The 17,283-nt window shown below is 39.4% G+C and overlaps 1 protein-coding gene across 2 annotated transcripts in view; it reads left to right on the top strand.

Moving 5' to 3' along the window:
- Nucleotides 1-15,349, top strand: part of LOC306854465 (nuclear receptor-interacting protein 1-like) — a 34,877-nt gene extending 19,528 nt beyond the window's left edge. The window contains exons 1-2 of one of the 2 annotated variants that reach the window (XM_079392503.1): nt 3,142-3,269; nt 9,900-15,349. In XM_079392503.1, the coding sequence (XP_079248629.1) occupies nt 10,257-13,481 (3,225 nt within the window). In that variant the 5' untranslated portion in view covers nt 3,142-3,269; nt 9,900-10,256 and the 3' untranslated portion in view covers nt 13,482-15,349. Of the gene's footprint in view, nt 1-3,141; nt 3,270-9,899 lie in introns of those variants that run through there. The other variant, XM_079392502.1, reaches the window with a different exon arrangement.
- Nucleotides 15,350-17,283: the final 1,934 nt, after the last annotated feature.

The raw sequence follows: 17,283 nt of genomic DNA, 5'->3' as shown, positions 1-17,283 counted from the left end.
TATAGGGGAACTTATCGTTAACCAATTAATAGGTTTTTATTATAGCATTTTTACAGTCTTTTACCATTAAATTCACAGTCATTTATATGTTTTTTAATTATGTGGAATTATTTTTTTTGGCTGTGTTATGAAATGTAGACTTTACCTATAATCTTAAGTTGACAGAACATTTTTTTAAAATGGCACCTAACTTTAACTATTCATTTTCGCTGTATGGAAAAATGTGAGGAAAACTCTTTTACTAGTTTTGTGCAAGGTTGAGCTTGAGGGGTTGTCGATTATCCACTTGGCTTGAGTTTGAATGGGCATGACGCTTTGATTGACAGCTTTGTCTTCATTGTCTAGATGTATAGCAGTACCTCTTTGCACTACTGTAAAATGCATTACTGTTACATTAACAGAGAGGGACGCAAACACACAAATGCAAAAGATATATGGGGATGCATTTCCAGCTTAGCACTATTAACAGTTGAGGTGCTATAATTCGAGTCAAGTTCCTCATCCGAATGTGACGGTGGTTGTAAACATAGACCCCACGAGAGGAATTCCACCGGGAGACAAAGCAAAGGTTAGAGAGCCTCGTTCCCCTCTCCTTCTGCTCTAGGGTGGAAATGGTTAACATATCACTGTAACTGGCACCTGCAGCTGCTTGTCCCCTCCACAAAGAGGAGGGGGTGATTTGTTTTTTTTTCTGTTTTTTTTTTTTTTCCCCGGCCTCCCCCTCTCCTCTCTCACTCTCTTTCTGCAGCCTCTGCTTTGTGTGACAGCTGCCTAATTGGGCATTCTCCCCTCGTAGCGAGGCTGCCTCCTCCGGCCTCGACTGCTGACGAATGGCAGCGGATTACAGATGAGGACACGATGACCCGTTCGACCTTCCCGCAGCAGGGGGAGCATAGGGAGGGGCCTGACGGGCCAGGCCCGGGCCCAGAGCCTCAGGTCACTGGAGGATGAGGTCGTGAGAAGGTGGAGGATCTGCCAGGTGGCCAATGACAGAGTGTCACATGACAGTAGCTTGATGTCAATGTGTCAAGGGTAGACCGGTGGCACAGCATCCTCAAAAACACTTGCACGGATTCACGGTAGCTTTTGCTTTAATTCCCAGCTCTCAAACCGATCGAAAACATCAGAAGGAAGAAGCAGTGATATATTTTTTTTTCTTTTTTGCTCTCATTTACATGTGATTTCTCTTCTGCTGGAATTGTAATGATGCTCATAATGGTCTCCTGGGTTGGGTATATAATTATATACAGCAGACGGATATATTAAATACATTTTTAATATTTCTAATACCTAAACATTCTAATGCTGTTATTGATTAAAATTGATTTGTGCCTGTTAAATATGTATGTTGGCATTGGTTATTTAGCATTTAAAGTTAAGAGTGACAGTCCTACTTTGTTTGAACTACAAATGGCTTGCTTGTAGTTTTATTAATGTAAAAACAAAGGATTTGTGGTACTAGATCTGTTTAATTGACCTTCCAGACCTCCTCGACACAGCAACATTAGCTCAACCAATGGTGTATCTTTGGGGCGGAGCTATCTGTTTGTTCAACAAATGGGTCACAGTGGGCGTGTTCTGGGAATGTGTTTGAAAACTAATTGTTTTGCATTTTTATAGCTCCAAATATAATTTCCAAACAATTTAAAATTCAACACCCCTTCCAAGCTGACAAAAAATAAATGATATAAAATATGACTCGGGTTATTTTAGTTTTTTTCTATACTATTATAGCATTTATTAATATTTAGAATTTGCTTAGTTTAATTGTTCATTTAAATTTTTAGTTTAGGTTTTAATATTTTTTTATGCACTTAAGTTTAGGTATTCATTTGTTTTCATCTAATACTTTACTTAAATTGCCAAAAATGATTTAGAATATTTTTAGTTTTAGTCAACAATAACAACACTAGATTATGGGTACACAATTTATCAGTCACCATATCCTCCAATACCGGCATTTGTTTTTTTCTTCCTTTGGCTAATTTTTTGAAGTAGATCAAACAATGCCATACAAAACAGGCAGAAAACAAGGCAAGATTTTTTTTTTAAATCTTGTTTTTATTGTTTATTGACTTATTTTTCTGTATCGCCTACACATTGCTGACGCAGCTGATTTTTTTTTCTGTGCACTTTGCCCAAGCAAAACTCTTAAAATATAATATTTATTTCCCAAAGTAAAAATAGTTGCTAGTGCGTATAAATACCAAAACAGCAGCTGGTATTTAAAGGCGCTAGGCTAATGACGGTATTTTTCTTAATGCCAGCACCTTCAGAATTTCACAGCATATGTGCAGCAGACTAATGATCCAAATGAGCCCTTTTTTCTCCAGATCATTTACTGCACACATTGGAAAGCCATTGGTTAGACTTTCTCCGTTAATAAAGAAGAAGGAAAAAAAGAAGAAATTCTATCACTAACCGCTGCAAGGCAAGTTCAAGCTGTAAAGGTCTTGTCTGCTGAAGCATTTCAGCTTGGCTTAGCTTTCTTAGCTGACTGAAGTAGTCATGAAGCCATGACCAGTCTCTGCTCCACTTCACCCACACACAGACGCACGCACGCTCTCGCACTATAAGTGCAAGTGTGCGGTGACAGAGCGGAGCGTCTTCTAAGACACAAAACGCAGGCTGTCAGAAGGGCTGGCGGAGCCTTGTTCCTGTCACGCTGCCAGGATGCAATATCACTCAGCTGAGGTAGAAAGCCATCAGTTGTAAAATATGATGAATTATCCCTATTTGGCAGAGAGTGGGCCGTCTGTGGGCGTGTGCCTCTCTGTGTGTACGCAAAAGTACGTGAGGGTGTATAAAGAGAGGCTATGCCTGTGTGTGTGTGTGTGTGAGAGAGTCTGTTTTGTGTGACTGAGCACTGACGGTGTAGCTGCGGCACACATAAGAGTGTGTGGGTGAGAGAGACCAGCCACGGTGTTACTACAGGTTTAATGGCGACCTTGTTGTGCACGCACTTAGCTGCTTTCAGTGTTGAGTTGCTTAGAGCGAGCATCTAATCCCCCACCTGGGTGCTCACACTTGATTAGTGGCCTTGATTATCTGCCTAGAGGACAAGCCGCTGCCCCCCTCCTTCACTGGTCAGGGCTAGGGCACTGAGGGTTGTCAACCCCAAAGAAAGAAGAAGAGAGAGACAGAAGGAAAGAGAAGAGAGGGCCAGGATGTTGTTGAGGTGTATTAGTATTCAGACAGAGCCTTACAGCCTGCAGAGAAAATTGATCACTGCACTGTACCTGTTCTTGGTGTCACAGCTCTGTAAGAAGGTAAGATCGTATATTGTATATCAATGTGGGCATGGCAGAAATATCTCCTCCACATTGCCGGGACTATTATGAATTTGAGCTTTCTGAAGTTGTGAATGAGTCTGATTTGTGTGAATGGTTTGACATGTTTTGGCAGGTTTAGGTTGTTGAAATGTAACTTGATGCGTTCAGTATTTTTTCCCTTATTTAAAAAGTTTTACATGAAGAAATATGCAGTTTTATAGAGTTTTGCAGCGATGACATATTTCTGAAGGCCAACCTAAAGGTTGCAAAACCCTGGTTCCCTTGAAGAATTGGATTTTTATTTTGGCTTTTGGATTACTGCAGAAAATAAGATCTGTGACCAACAATGGTTTGAGATTCTTACTCAACCTGTTCATCAATATAATCTTCTGACCACAAAGTTTGTGAATTTAGTCTAAATACAGTCGCCGGAAGTAAAAAGCTGAAGTTAGCAAACAAACTACACCACGGTCACATGACTTTAACATCACCCCCATTACGCCTCTGACAACTCTTTAAATATTTATGTAAAATCCAATACTAGTTGGAAAGTTTCAGTTAGTTTTTTTTTTTTTTCTTTTTTTTATACTTATCCTTAAGTTCTCATCCAGTAAATCATGAACATCTGGAAAAGTCATGGAGCATTTGAATATTGTTGTGCACAATGGGGGTCTGTGGAGTCAAATGGCTGAGATCCACTGGCCTAGGCTCATTGTGCGTGACATGTACCATGTATTGCCAGTAACTTATAATGATCTCACATCCTGGAAAAAGTGGAAGCTTGTCTTTTTTGGATGAGGACGTTGCTGAGTTATCTCTAAAGACTAACAAATGACGTGAGGGTCATGATGCACATGCTGACCCTTCATTTGACCCTTAAGGCAATGGTGCAGTGAATGCTTATTTGTTTTGTGAATAATAAAAGTGGTCATTGCTTCCCTCTCGATTTGGACTATTAGATTGCACTTTAGACTGTGACTTTTGTTTATTTTGTCATGGACTTTTTGTATTTGGTTTTGTATGTACAGTTGCACGTTGCATTACTGGCAGTCGATGTGCTATACTTGGTCAAAGCTGTTTACATAATGACTGGCATAAACTATGATCCTGATAAACATGATCTCTTGAGTTTGGGCGAAGGGTGACTTAAAATCGTTGTATAACTATTAGTTTCTAGCAGCCTCTTTCTCACAGAAAGTCTTCTAATGCAAATTCTTTTTTCCCTATGTGGAGCCTAAAAAGGTCACAGCACTTGTTTTCTGAAGGTTGTGTCCAAAAACTTCCACTCAAGTACTTGAAGTGTTTTTTGGTATTTTAATGATCTGTTTTTTTTGGGCACAGACTGATTCCCATGCTCACGTTCCCCAAGTCATTTCCAGTCCCGGAAACTGGGCCATTTACCACAGTCAATTAGGAGTACAAACATTTTGTTTGTTCCCATTTTCTGGTTGTGGGCAGTAATTATATATATATTTTTCCTTGACGAGATTTAGCACACTAAAGTATCACTTCAGTATGTAATTTTGTTTTTCAGCTGAACCGACAAAGATACATGTTATTCTGTAGCTGAACCAGCTTGGTCTTCTCTAAGTGTTCCTGTTAACATTGTGCTGCCATCATAAATCTACAAGTCTAAGGTCAAGACTATTACTTGTGGCAAGACTCTGGAATTATGTTTGGAGTCTTGTGACAGTACACGCAGGGGCCCCCTGTATATATTTCTGCCGTCCTCTTGGGAAAGTTCCTTCTGCTTGGCTAAAACGCTCTGGTATCACCCTGTGCTTGCCCATGTGAAAGGGTAACTCATCTTAGGGTGGTCATAATGTAGGTCAGACTCATGCTTTTACTAAGAGTCAGAGATTGCACTTGGCAAAGCCCTAACTAAAGGGGTGTGTCCCAGCTGGGAAATGTCAATGCGTGATGCCCATAATGCTTGTTTGGAAGTAGGTCACAGTGACCTAGTTTGAATGGTGCATGGCCCTGATTGACTGAGTCACCCAACGCTATCTTAGGAATGTGTTGTTGGAGCTCTACAGGCTTTTGTGCCTACGTGTGCAACCAAAGGATAACAACAACTTAGCAGTTGCAGTGGCACAACTATATCCAAAATCCTTTTTTTATTTTGAGAGCTAGACGGCGGGTATGAACGCACATCGCAAGGGCAGCTTTGTCGCTTTTTATTAGGACCTAATGCCTTGTATGGACGCCAGCTGTTGCATCAACTCAAACGTCCCCCGCGGAGTGAGTGACCTTGACTTCAAACAGGGCATGCTGCAGGTTTTGCTCCTTTTGCCTCATCATGCATTTTAAATAGCCTAAATGGATTACAGTTTCTGGACAGTGGATGTAATTTATGATCTTGAATTTTTTTTGGGGGGGGGGGAGGTGGGGGGGTGACTGGCGTCACTGATGGTGATAGTATTGTGGCAAAAAACTCTGGAAAGAACTGAGAGAACAGGCTCATATATAACCAGGTTTTTGTCAAAGACAGGCTACTACAATCACTTCTTACAGTTATTCTGAAGCTCATAGCTGTCAGAAAATTGTAGCTTTGATTTTAAAGTTTTTACCGAATGCATTATTAAAACGGCTAATTTCTTTAAAGAGTTTCTTTTTTAGCGTAAGATACTGAATATTTCTTCGGAGATGAGATAAGTGTGTTAAAGAAATTGCTTATCTGTTTAACCAGGTGACGGCGTTGTCAGTATTTAGTTTCCTCTTTTCATTGGATTAGGACAACAAGCTACAGTGGCCTATTGATAGAAGTATAGGATGAAGTGTTGTTGTTGTTGTTGGCCCAAATCAATTACCTTCTCCTACTTTTTGACACATTAGATATAACGCTTTGTCAGACAAAGCTTACATTTTCACAGTCAGATTCAGCTTCCAAACTATTTTCATGAAATTCCTCAACTATTTCATTGACAAATATTATTATACTATATCATTGTTATAACATCCATAGAGTAGAGCTGAAAGATACTTACATAGGCAATAGACATGCAATAGACATACGTTTTATTTTACAGTTCCATTAATGTTTAGAAGTCGGTTCTATAATGATTTGTCTTTAGAGATAATATCCAGATTAGAGCTATTTTGATTGTGTAGTGGCATAGGAGTTTCTCAGGCCTGTCACTCTCACACCCCTGTGACCGATATCTTGATAAGGTCATCCCGTACTGTCCACCCCCTGTCAGTCCCAGCAAAGTAGAACAACCAAAGGTGCCAATTAGGAGCAGAACAAATCAACCATAGCCATTGACCTTCACTTTGACCATAGAGCACTGACAAGGTCAGCCTTGTGTGTATTCCATGATTAAGTACTTACAATTCCATCTCATTATGTTTTCGTTTTCCTATGAAGTGCAGACATTGTTGTGACATTGGTAGTGCTGTACCAAGAGGCTCGAGTTGTGTTGTGAGTATAGTGTTTAGCAGGCTTGTACATGTACACAATAAATGTGTCCGTATGCAGAGCCAATGGCACTGTGTGATCCAGAGGTGGTATATTTTGAGATAATGTAGAGCAACTACGGTAACATAGAAGTGAAGGACTAGGCTGCATCATGTGGGCGTTCATTCTCCAGGCACTGACAATGACTGCAGAGAGGGTGAGAGTGATACCGATGTCTGTCAAACCAGCCATCAACATCTAGGCTGAGTAAATGTTTGTCAGAAATTGTCAACGATTAACTTTTTGCACCCTGAATAAATATATCAATTCATATATAACATACTGGATTTAATATAAAATTGATCAAATGTAAGATAACATAAAACAGAAATATTGTTTAATAATAACTGGGCCATTTTCGTCACTTTTGCTCCATTTTTGCTCTGAGCACTGTTCAATTCAACCTGCCAGTTATTATAGATAATTAGAAAAAACTTTTCCAAATACCCGTTAGCTTTCTGTGGTTGTCTTCCAAAGAACTAAGTTCTCAACTGACAGTTTTGTGGGTCTAACTTGGCAAGAGTTCTGTCAAAACATTTAATCCTCTTCAGGAGACTGTGCTTTGTTATTTTTTTACCTAATATCTGTCAAATCAATCAAGTAGTCTTTAAAGCCCTGTGTATTCAGTTTTAATGAGATTCAGCAAGCTAATTCCTACTGCTTAAGAGTCTGGAGAAGAGAAGAAAAACCTTTGGAAGATGGTTATTGCTATGATGGTAAAGAATAAGTCTTAATTGAATTCCTTTCAGTAGGGATGCACGATATGAAAATTTATAACCAATACCGATAGTTAAGTCCTTCTCATGGCCGATACCGACACCGATAAGTTCATATTTTTATATTATAATTTTAATATAATCTGCAGTTTGTGCACCCAGGAGAATACAACATCTAAGATTCACTGATTAAACTGATATTTTAGTAGCTCTGGCCTAACTATAGCATGCATCAGTCCTGACTCTTCAAATGTTTTTTATTTTTTGTGTAAGGCACCACAGTACTTTGTAACAGAAATGGTTTATCAGAATTATGACAGAACTATGGGTTATCTGCAATTAACAACTCATTAACAACAAATTTATATTGAAATATTTCATGCATAAAGAAATGCATCTATTCAACGTTTTTAGTGCACGAGGATGAGAAAGTTATATAGTCTTTAAGCAGTGTTGGGAGTAAGGCGTTACAAAAGTAATGCATTACAGTAACGTATTACTTTTTGCTGTAACGCAGTAGTGTAAGGCATTACTAATCAATTTTCAGTAATATTTTACTCGGTACATGTTCAGTAATGCTTGCACACACTTTTAGCCCCCAATTATTATTATTTTAAATTTAATTTAAAGTCGGGCTCCTACTTTTTTATGTCCCTAGGGCCGGGTTTCGGGCCAATATTGACGTCATAGTTCAGACGCGGGCCGGGCCTCGGGCCTGTTTTAGGCTTCTCCTTATCTTTATATTTTAGACATCCATCAATTATTGATGAAAAAAAATTGCCACGCTGGTGGAAACAACATGAGTCCTTGCTGCCACGACTGTTAAGAGCGACTCGATGGTGTTTAGTGTCCCGCAGCAGCAGCGAGTCGTTAGCACAGATGAAGAGTTCTGTCTTCGCCATCTCCTCGTTAGACGTGCCTTTAGAGAGAAGTGAATCTTCACGGATAACGATTCTATTAAATAGTTTTTGTTTTCGTTTTTATTTATTTCGTTAAGTAGCAATTTAAAGCTTTCTTTAGATATATTTATCATGTCTGTGAGGCATGTATTTCGGTTCATTTTTGTGAACGAACGACAGTCGCGCATCACAGATCAGATTTCATTTATCACCTGAGGAGAGTGAGTCAAGCTGACTGACAAGAGTCAAGTGAAAAAGACAAGACGATGGCAGAAGAGTTTCAAAACGAAATGTAAAAGCGCCTGTTTTAAAAAATATTTTGGGATTTTGAAAAGCCTGTTGACCTGCCATTTATCTAAGGTGATATTGGAAGGTCTATTTATTTATTTATTTTTTAAACATTCGTTTCTCATTTAGCTTATATGGTTCCACAGTATTTGCTGATTTTTTTTTTTTATTTAAACTGATATTTTTTTCCATTATTTTACATCAAGGCATATGCAGTCCGTGCCTCAACTTTCCATCTCACTAATAAACGTTCTATGTTTTATAATTATTTGTTCCTCAGTCTTGTATATTGTATTGTTCCTGATTTTCAGTTTTGTATAGGCCTACCATGCATATTTAAAATTTGTAAGTTATCTGTTATTTTATATTAGGCATATAGCATGGTGCATTTTTATTCGTTTTGTTAATAAAAGTTAGCTATATGTTCTATGTTGTATTTTGTTGTTGCTTGAATTGAATTCAAGCAATTGATGCCGAATTGCCGTTAATTTAAAAGTGAAAATAAGGTGTTGGTAAGGTGTTGACACACGTCGATTAACAGTGGGAAAATTTCCTCACTGTCACAACCCTACTTGATGCCTTTTTTCCTCCTTTCGGAATCCTTGCTGAACATGCGTTGGAAATAGCAATGGCATTGTCCTCCTCTGCCACCGAGAAAAACTTCCAGACCGGCGAAGACATGTTCGCAAATGATGACGTAATGAGCGCGACACAAGATGAGAGTCACTGCAGTTTAAAGCTGCAATCACTTGCACTCGGAAAGAAGATGAATCTCAGATAAATCAGACTGATTGATTGATTTACCAGCAAGCATACTTTATCGGATTTAATTTATTTATCTGAGCAATAAAAATGACGGCATTTTCTCTCATATCGGGCGATAATTTATCGGTCCGATAAATATCGTGTATCCCTACCTTTCAGTATACGAGTGAGATCGGTCTTTAGTTCATACCTTTTGGCATGTGAAAAAGACTGTGAAAACACTTGCATGTAATGGCGGAGGACTTTTTAGCCTTGCTAAGTAGCACATCATTTTCATTTATCATCAAATAACCTGATGTTTAGTCTTTAAAAAAAATCAAGGCTCGAAGGTAGAAAGACTTTTTATTCATGTTTGTCTTTTGCCCCTAAAATTGATCAACATCGAAAATGTTAAACTACATGTTAAAGATTAGCTAAATTTGCTTCGTTGAATACAATAATGTGTGGTATGCAATATCTAGCTAATACTTTTTCACAATTCATGTTTCTCTCTCTTGTGCAGGACCATCACCAGCTGACCTTGTGGACAGAATTACTGGATGTAAGCAGTGATTTCACTCACAACCCTGGAGCTTTGAAGTACAAAACCAGTGCCATGGAATCCCACAAGACTTGACCGCATTACGATCCTGTGCTTATCTTAACAATGGCAAACATAATTTTAAACTACATTCATGCTTAGCTCTTGCCTCCTGTATGGGGGGAATGGCTCGTGAATCTACATCATACCTTTCTTTTACCTAAAAAAAAAAAAACAAGGTTTGGAAGCTAAAAACTGTAAGGTCTCTTGGCAGAACGTAACAGAAAATTTTTCCCTCTATTGTGGTGGCCAACCATACAAGGGACTATAGTATTGAACATGACTCATGGGGAAGAGCCTGGCCCTGAAACACACCAGGATTCTGCTGTATTAACATATCTGGAAGGCTTACTCATGCATCAGGTAGTAGGAGGACCGGGTGCGGCAGCAACACGGAGTGGAAGCCAAGAGCAGAGGAATAAGGATGGGATAGGGCATGCACCGCCTAGTCATGGCACTCGACAGGAGCAGAACCAAACAAATTCCCACTGTGGAGCTTCACAGCACCTCAGAAAGGCTCGTCTCCTCAACTCGGAGGCCTGGACAGAGAGTGAGACTCAACGGAAGTCAGCACCCTCTGTTGCACTCAACGGTCAAAGTGAAGACCACCACAGTGGCCAGAACGGTACCTCCCAGGATAAAGGAGAGAGTACACTTCTAGCTAGTTTGCTGCAGTCTTTCAGTTCTCGACTTCAAAACGTGACCCTGCCACAGCAGATTATCCAAGGCTTGAGGCCACCGGATGCCCCCTGCCAGATAAGCAAGCCTGTACAAGATGACAGGGCAGATGTGCCTTGCCACAGACCAGCCTTGAGCCACATCAAAGGGTTAGTGTGCAAGAGCAAAATGCAGAACCACAGCAACAGTGTGCCTTATCAGCGTCGACGGTCTAGCCAGGAAAGTTTTTCAGAATCTCCCAAGGCACTGCAGAGCAGTTCTCCCTCCCAATCTCCAGAGTCTCTATCTTGTACTGAGCGCCTAAAAGCTGTGGCAAACCTGGTAAATATCAGATCAAGCCCCGCTCCATCGCCCAAACCAAGTGTGGCCTGTAGTCAATTGGCTTTGTTGCTCTCCAGTGAGGCCCACCTGCAACAGTACTCTCGAGAACATGCCCTGAAAGCCCAACTCTCTGGACGATCAGCCAGTGAAAGACTGTCTGCCATGGTCACACAGCAGACACAAGATAAACAACCTACAACTTCTGGCCAGACTCATGGACTAAGCCTCTTACACACCAAGAATGGAATACCTTCACAAATGTCAACCAGCTCCAGTCGACAAAGTCCAAGCCTGACCTCAGGGCAAAGAAGGTCAGAAGGTTCCATGCGCACAGGACAACGCTTTAGAGAGCGTCGACCTTTCGAGAAACAAGGCAGACCATCACAGAACTGCAGCAGTCTTCTACTTCAGCTTCTCAACAGTCACAACACCTCACAGCGAATTAATGGACAGGGTCACCTGAAAGATGACCTCAGTACCTTTGGCACTCTGGCCTCTCCGCTTTTTTCTGACAGCGATCACTCAAACCCCGACAGCAGTCTTACAAAAGACAGTAGCGATACTGAGAGCACCTACTCTAGTTGCTCTCCAATTGACCTTTCTCTAAAGAACAGAACAAATGTACAAACACCAGTATCTACTTCATCCTCACCTGTACGGGACAGAGTCCCAGAGTCTTCGTTAAACAGATGGAAGGCTGAGAGTCCACCAGTCAAAGTTACCTCAGATCACAGGGAGGTGGACACCTGTTCAGAGATGAAACCTCATCACAGGGTCACTCTATTACAGTTGCTCTTGGATCACAAAAATAACGAGACAGTAAACAAAGGTCTGGATAATCCAGATTTGCTGCAAACTGTAATCCCTAAGGTCACAAGTGCATCTACAAGTAGCCAGAGTGTTTTCAGTACAGTTAAGTGTAAGAACATAAGTGACCTTAGCGGACACTGTGGATTGAGTTGTAGAAGTCCCAAACTCTTGCCAACTTTCTCCCAAAGCAGAGACTCTAACAGCAGTGCATCCCCATATACACTTTATGGGTCTCCCCATTCTCAGTCTGTCCCATTGGATCTTTGTAAAGCAAAACAACCTGCAAGCGATGTAAGAGTAAAAGAACCTGCCTTTAGTGCTAGTAAATTGTTACAGAATTTAGCTCAGTGTGGAAAACAAAACCCTGACATTTCTCCTCCAGCACAGGCACCTCTACCCCCTATCAAACTCATGACCCAAGAGCTGAAAGTTAACCATCCTCCAACTTTACTTGAGAGACTCACTTCACCAATTCAGAGAAATAACACACTGTGGGAAGAGGCCAAAGCAAAAACTTCAGCTGTGCCCGAAGCAACACAGCATGTCTCCGAGATTGAGAATCTGCTTGAAAGGCGTACAGTTCTACAACTTCTTTTGGGCAATGCTCCTCAAAAAGAAAAGGTAGGCAGTAAACGAAAACAGCAACATGGCAAAAATAGTTCTGTGGAAAAACCAACACATCAGGCAACTGGCCAACCAAATGGTCCTCCTTTGCATAATACAATTAAAACTGAGCCTGTTGAAGAGGGTCATACGTATGACTATGACAAAATGTCAGTACTGGAGCCTAGAAAAAGCACCAGTTATCATTCTCATGAAAGCATCAAACAAGAACCATTGTCCCCAGAGGCTCCCACTAGAGATGGTCTTCTCTGTCATCTCCTAAAGAAACGACCCCAAAAAAACCTTCAGCCAAACAAAGTAGAAAACCTAAACAAGAGTTGTGTCAAAGAAGAATCTGTTGAAACCCAGGGACCAACAATCCCAAAGAAGCGGAAATTTTCAATAGAACTAGAATATCATAACTCCTCGACTCAGTATACCAGGGATTTGGAACATTCTGGTAGCATGAAAGAAGACAACAGTGGTTGTTTTGCCACCAGAGATCTAGAGACAAGAGAGGCCAGAGACCCATCAAGCCCCCCAGGGGCTGACAGTCCACCAGCTAGGTTTCCACCATATGAGTCTAACGAAAACCGAAGTTTCAATGTTCTAAAGCAACTGCTACTTTCAGACAACTGCCTGAAGGAATTGTCTCAGCCAAGGGGTACATTCAGTTCACCATCGCATATTGTGCTGAATGGGAATACAATCAAGCAATCATGTAATGAAGGCGAAATTCAAAACTTTCACCAGAGCCTGAGTCCCAGCAATGCATCTTCTAAAAAAGCAAGCAGTCACAGGCAAGAAACTCCCCATGTTACACAGCAGGAGCCTGCAAGGTCAAAAATCAATTACAGCACCACAAAGGATTTGAAGGGCCCTGCAAAGATGGTTAATGGAGATGATCAAACACACAAGTATGGGCCAGACTCCCCTCGGTTTACCAAGACTAACCCTATTTTGTACTATATGCTCCAGAGGAGCAATGCACAACTGGCTAAAGAGAGGGAGGGCTTAGAAGTAGACTCGGGACAAATACAGACAAAGGTCAAAAACGAGTCATCAGGTGATACTGAGGCCTTTGAACTTTGAAACAAAATTCACAGAATTACAATGGAACACTTAGTTGTGACTCAACACGGCTTAACGGGTCATTGAAGAAATACTAGTTTTGGGACTGTGAACCAGCATCTGTGCTTGAACTAGAAATGTGCTTTTTATTCTCTCTGCTTCTTATCTACTTTTGTTTTTATTGAGGCACCTCACATTTTTCACTTGAATTATGTGTCATTTAGTTCACAAAAAGACCATGAAACCAAAGTTCATTTGAATATTTATAAGCACTACATTCTGGCTGATTTCTTTCCTACGTTCTAAGCGGCAAAGAAAACAAGTTTTCTACAAAAGGTGTGTGACAGATTTGCCCTCATGTATTTGTAACAATATCAGTTCCCACTCCGTTTTCCACACATGGGTAGACTTTTGGCTTCAGGCAATGAGTTATGATGCACCGATGCACATGATAATCTGTATAAACAGATTGTGCCTCAGCAGTTGTTAGTGAATATTCTTCAATTTACCATGCTGAAATGAAGAAATAACCATTTATTGTTACTTTGTCTATGCCAGGAAGGCATTAAATGTCACAGTTTTTATACATTCAAATAAATGAAATGGTTGCCTTTTTAAAAAAGAAAGGCATCTCTTATTGGTTCTGTACTGTTCGAATAAACTAACAGCAACGTTAAAGCTGTATATTCATTATCATGTTTGGATAATATGGAATATGAATCCATCAGTATTACAACATGATTTCTTGATATCTATGGTATGTGAAGTGTGTATACTTTTATGTTATCTGTGTCCTCTTTAATTTCTCTCTTTCCCATTGAAAACAATGTTGTGATGTGCTTTATTCTTTATTCTGCTTTCTCAGCATTTGCCCGTGTCTAGACAGAAATGTTTTTTTACAATACTCTAGAAGATGATGAATGAAAATCACAAGAGTTACTACAAATGACTGCTTTTTGTTCATATGTTTTGTATTTGTGTATTTTATGAACAGGTCTTGGTATTAGCATGTCATAATATGTTTGTTCTATTATGCAAGAGATTGTTGCATCGACTTGAGACAAATCAGCCCAATCTCAGCTGTCTGTCATGTTAATGGACACATTGATCTAATAAAGGGAGTGTTTGTGGTATTAAGGCCATTCCCACAAAAATATGTTTGCTTGTGATGTTTTACAGTCTTACGTTTGACATCAATCTTAAAGACTCGTAATAAACTATATTTATGTACATAGCATAATCTTTATGAAAGACAGCTATTTTGTATGAATGAAAAGCATTTTAGTTTTGAAATTTCTTAAAGAGACTTCAAAGTAAATGCCATGTGAATATGTATTCTAGAGGATGATTTGTGTCCTTCTTTTGCATGTGTTTCCTGATTAAACTATGATAATCTGTTCTGTTATGTCATATATTTAAGAGTACACTGCTGCCTGTTGCATGCAGATGCATGAGAGGGTTCCTATGTATTACTGAACATGGGGAAATTCAAAGTCTTAAGCATATATATATATATATTTTGTCATGGAGCCCAATACATAAAAATGTGATCTGTATGTTTGTCATGAGAAATAGACCGCTGGGCAAAATGTTGAAACTTTTGAAACAAATGTGCATATGAAGATATTTATTTTGTTTTTACTCAATTTTATTTTTTACATGAAGAAAACCAAACAGGTTAAACAATCATGTTCCGTACTGTACAGTACAAAGATGGATTACACTGACACTTCAAAGACTTCTATTGGTTTTGAAATATTGTTTTGATGCAGGCTAACTGCGATACGTTTGAGTATTATTGTGTATCATTATTTCTAAAAATACATTTCATTTGGGTGTTTACTTGCACAGATTTCGAATAAAGTTCTGAAATGCACAATCAGAATAAATCTGTCGTTTATGTCTTGCAACATTTTTTTTTCCCCCTTATACTGTCCTGATTTATGTCTCAAGTATCGTATGACCTGTGCTTGACCCCTGGCTGCACAAAAACTGATTTTACATGCAAAAAGGAAGTTAGGAGGAATCTGTTAAGAGTGTGTTTGTGGCTGACTAAACCTTGCTGTTGACCTAAATTGTATCTGCTGTGCACTGAATCATGACCTTAATTCCTGTCGTTCGTGGTGACATAGATGTGAGAGGAAGTGATAGGACAGAGATGACCTCGTGCATCACTGGGGCCAACATCAAGACAGATCAGTGGCCTGTAAAAAGGTATTCTGGAAGAAAGGGACACTCTGCAACAAAGAACAACCTGCCTTGGGCCTACAGGGTTGCTTTTATCAGGAAACAGAGAAGAGAAATATGATTTCCACACCTTCTGTTCACTCGCATCTAAATATTGAAATTCTTAAAAGCTCAAAAATGACATGCAGACAAATTTGGGTGACAGACAACGGAGCACGAGGGGTTTTAATAATCAAAGCTGGGAGAAGCACGCAAGCCTGTTTTTGAATATGAGCTTTCTTTTATGTTTTCCTCCAAAACTAGGTCATATAATATAGGCCTACACCTCCTTTTATGTGTCTGTGTTAAAGTGAGGGGGTAGCTGAAGTGAGAGTTGATGGGATTAACTTAAAGCTAAAGCAGGTTTGAGTTGTACATGAGTTTGAATCAAAAATGCTTTTGGAGTTTCAGGGGAAGCTAACAGATCAAATCATCCTCTACAGTGCTTTGAATGTTAAAAAGCAAAATAAATGGCATCATTTTGCTAGTAAAAGAAGGGATGATAAACCTGAACAACTGGAAAGTGCTGTCGGGAGAGTCGGTAAAGCAGCGGCGCCACTGATTAAGTGGAGGACACTCTTCACATTCCTGCTGAGTTTCTTTTATAGATCCTCTCCCTCGTAATTGGACAAGAGCTTGCGTGCATTTTTGATGGATCAAAGAAAGTTGCACAGTTGGCATGAATCCGCTGATGTGGAACAATACATAAAAAGTATGATGTGCTTGGCTGATGTTAGTTAATGCCTCTTGTGCTTAAGCGGGAAATTCTAAATCGTACCTGTGATTTAGGGATCTCTGAACTCCTCATATGAAATATAGCTTCTTGGCTCCCTTACAGCCCATGCATGCACTCCTATCACTGACACTTAAGCAAAGGACTTGACTGTATGCATGTACGCATCTAGAGGCGGTTCCATCTTTACTACGAATTTGCCAATGAAATATATATCTTGTCCTTGCTGACTGTCTTTTATTATGTGGCTTATTTTATAATTCATAGCAAGGAAAAGTGTGTGTGGATGAGACGGAGATCATGCATATTCCATCTTTGATCAAACAGAAAAGTCATAAAAGAGATTTCATGTGAAAATGACATGAATATATTTTTAAATATATCTCACATTAGATATGCCAGATTAGTATTAGGAGAAAGAGTGCAGGGATGAATCTAACAGTGGTGTGTTCTGAAATGAGGAAGCAAGTTTTATTTTATTTATTTATTTATTTATTTATTCAATGTAATCAATATGCTGTTTATTAAAGTTGGTGTTTTTAAGTATTTTACATTTAATCCAAAATAATAACTCAATTTAAACTATATATTTCATTTGTGAACTTATGTTCAGCTATTTATTTTCATAGTTTTAGCTATTTTTGAATTTTTCGGATCATTATCAAAGCTGGTTAAAATATTGGTCACACCCAGATTTACTTCAAATTTCACCAAGCTGATTACTCACTAAAACCCACAGATCCTGTTTTCAGGCCATTTTAAGTCTTATTTTGACGTACAAACTGGTTACATCTAAGTGTGTGAGTTGTTTACTTACTTTTTTTTAAATGAGTCTTTCCCATGAATGCCTGTAACTTTACCAGC

Source organism: Barbus barbus, assembly GCF_936440315.1.
Source record: "Barbus barbus genome assembly, chromosome: 34".
Classification (NCBI taxonomy): domain Eukaryota; kingdom Metazoa; phylum Chordata; class Actinopteri; order Cypriniformes; family Cyprinidae; genus Barbus; species Barbus barbus.
The sequence above is the reverse complement of the archived record's forward strand: the minus strand, read 5'-3'. Positions and strand labels throughout refer to the sequence as shown.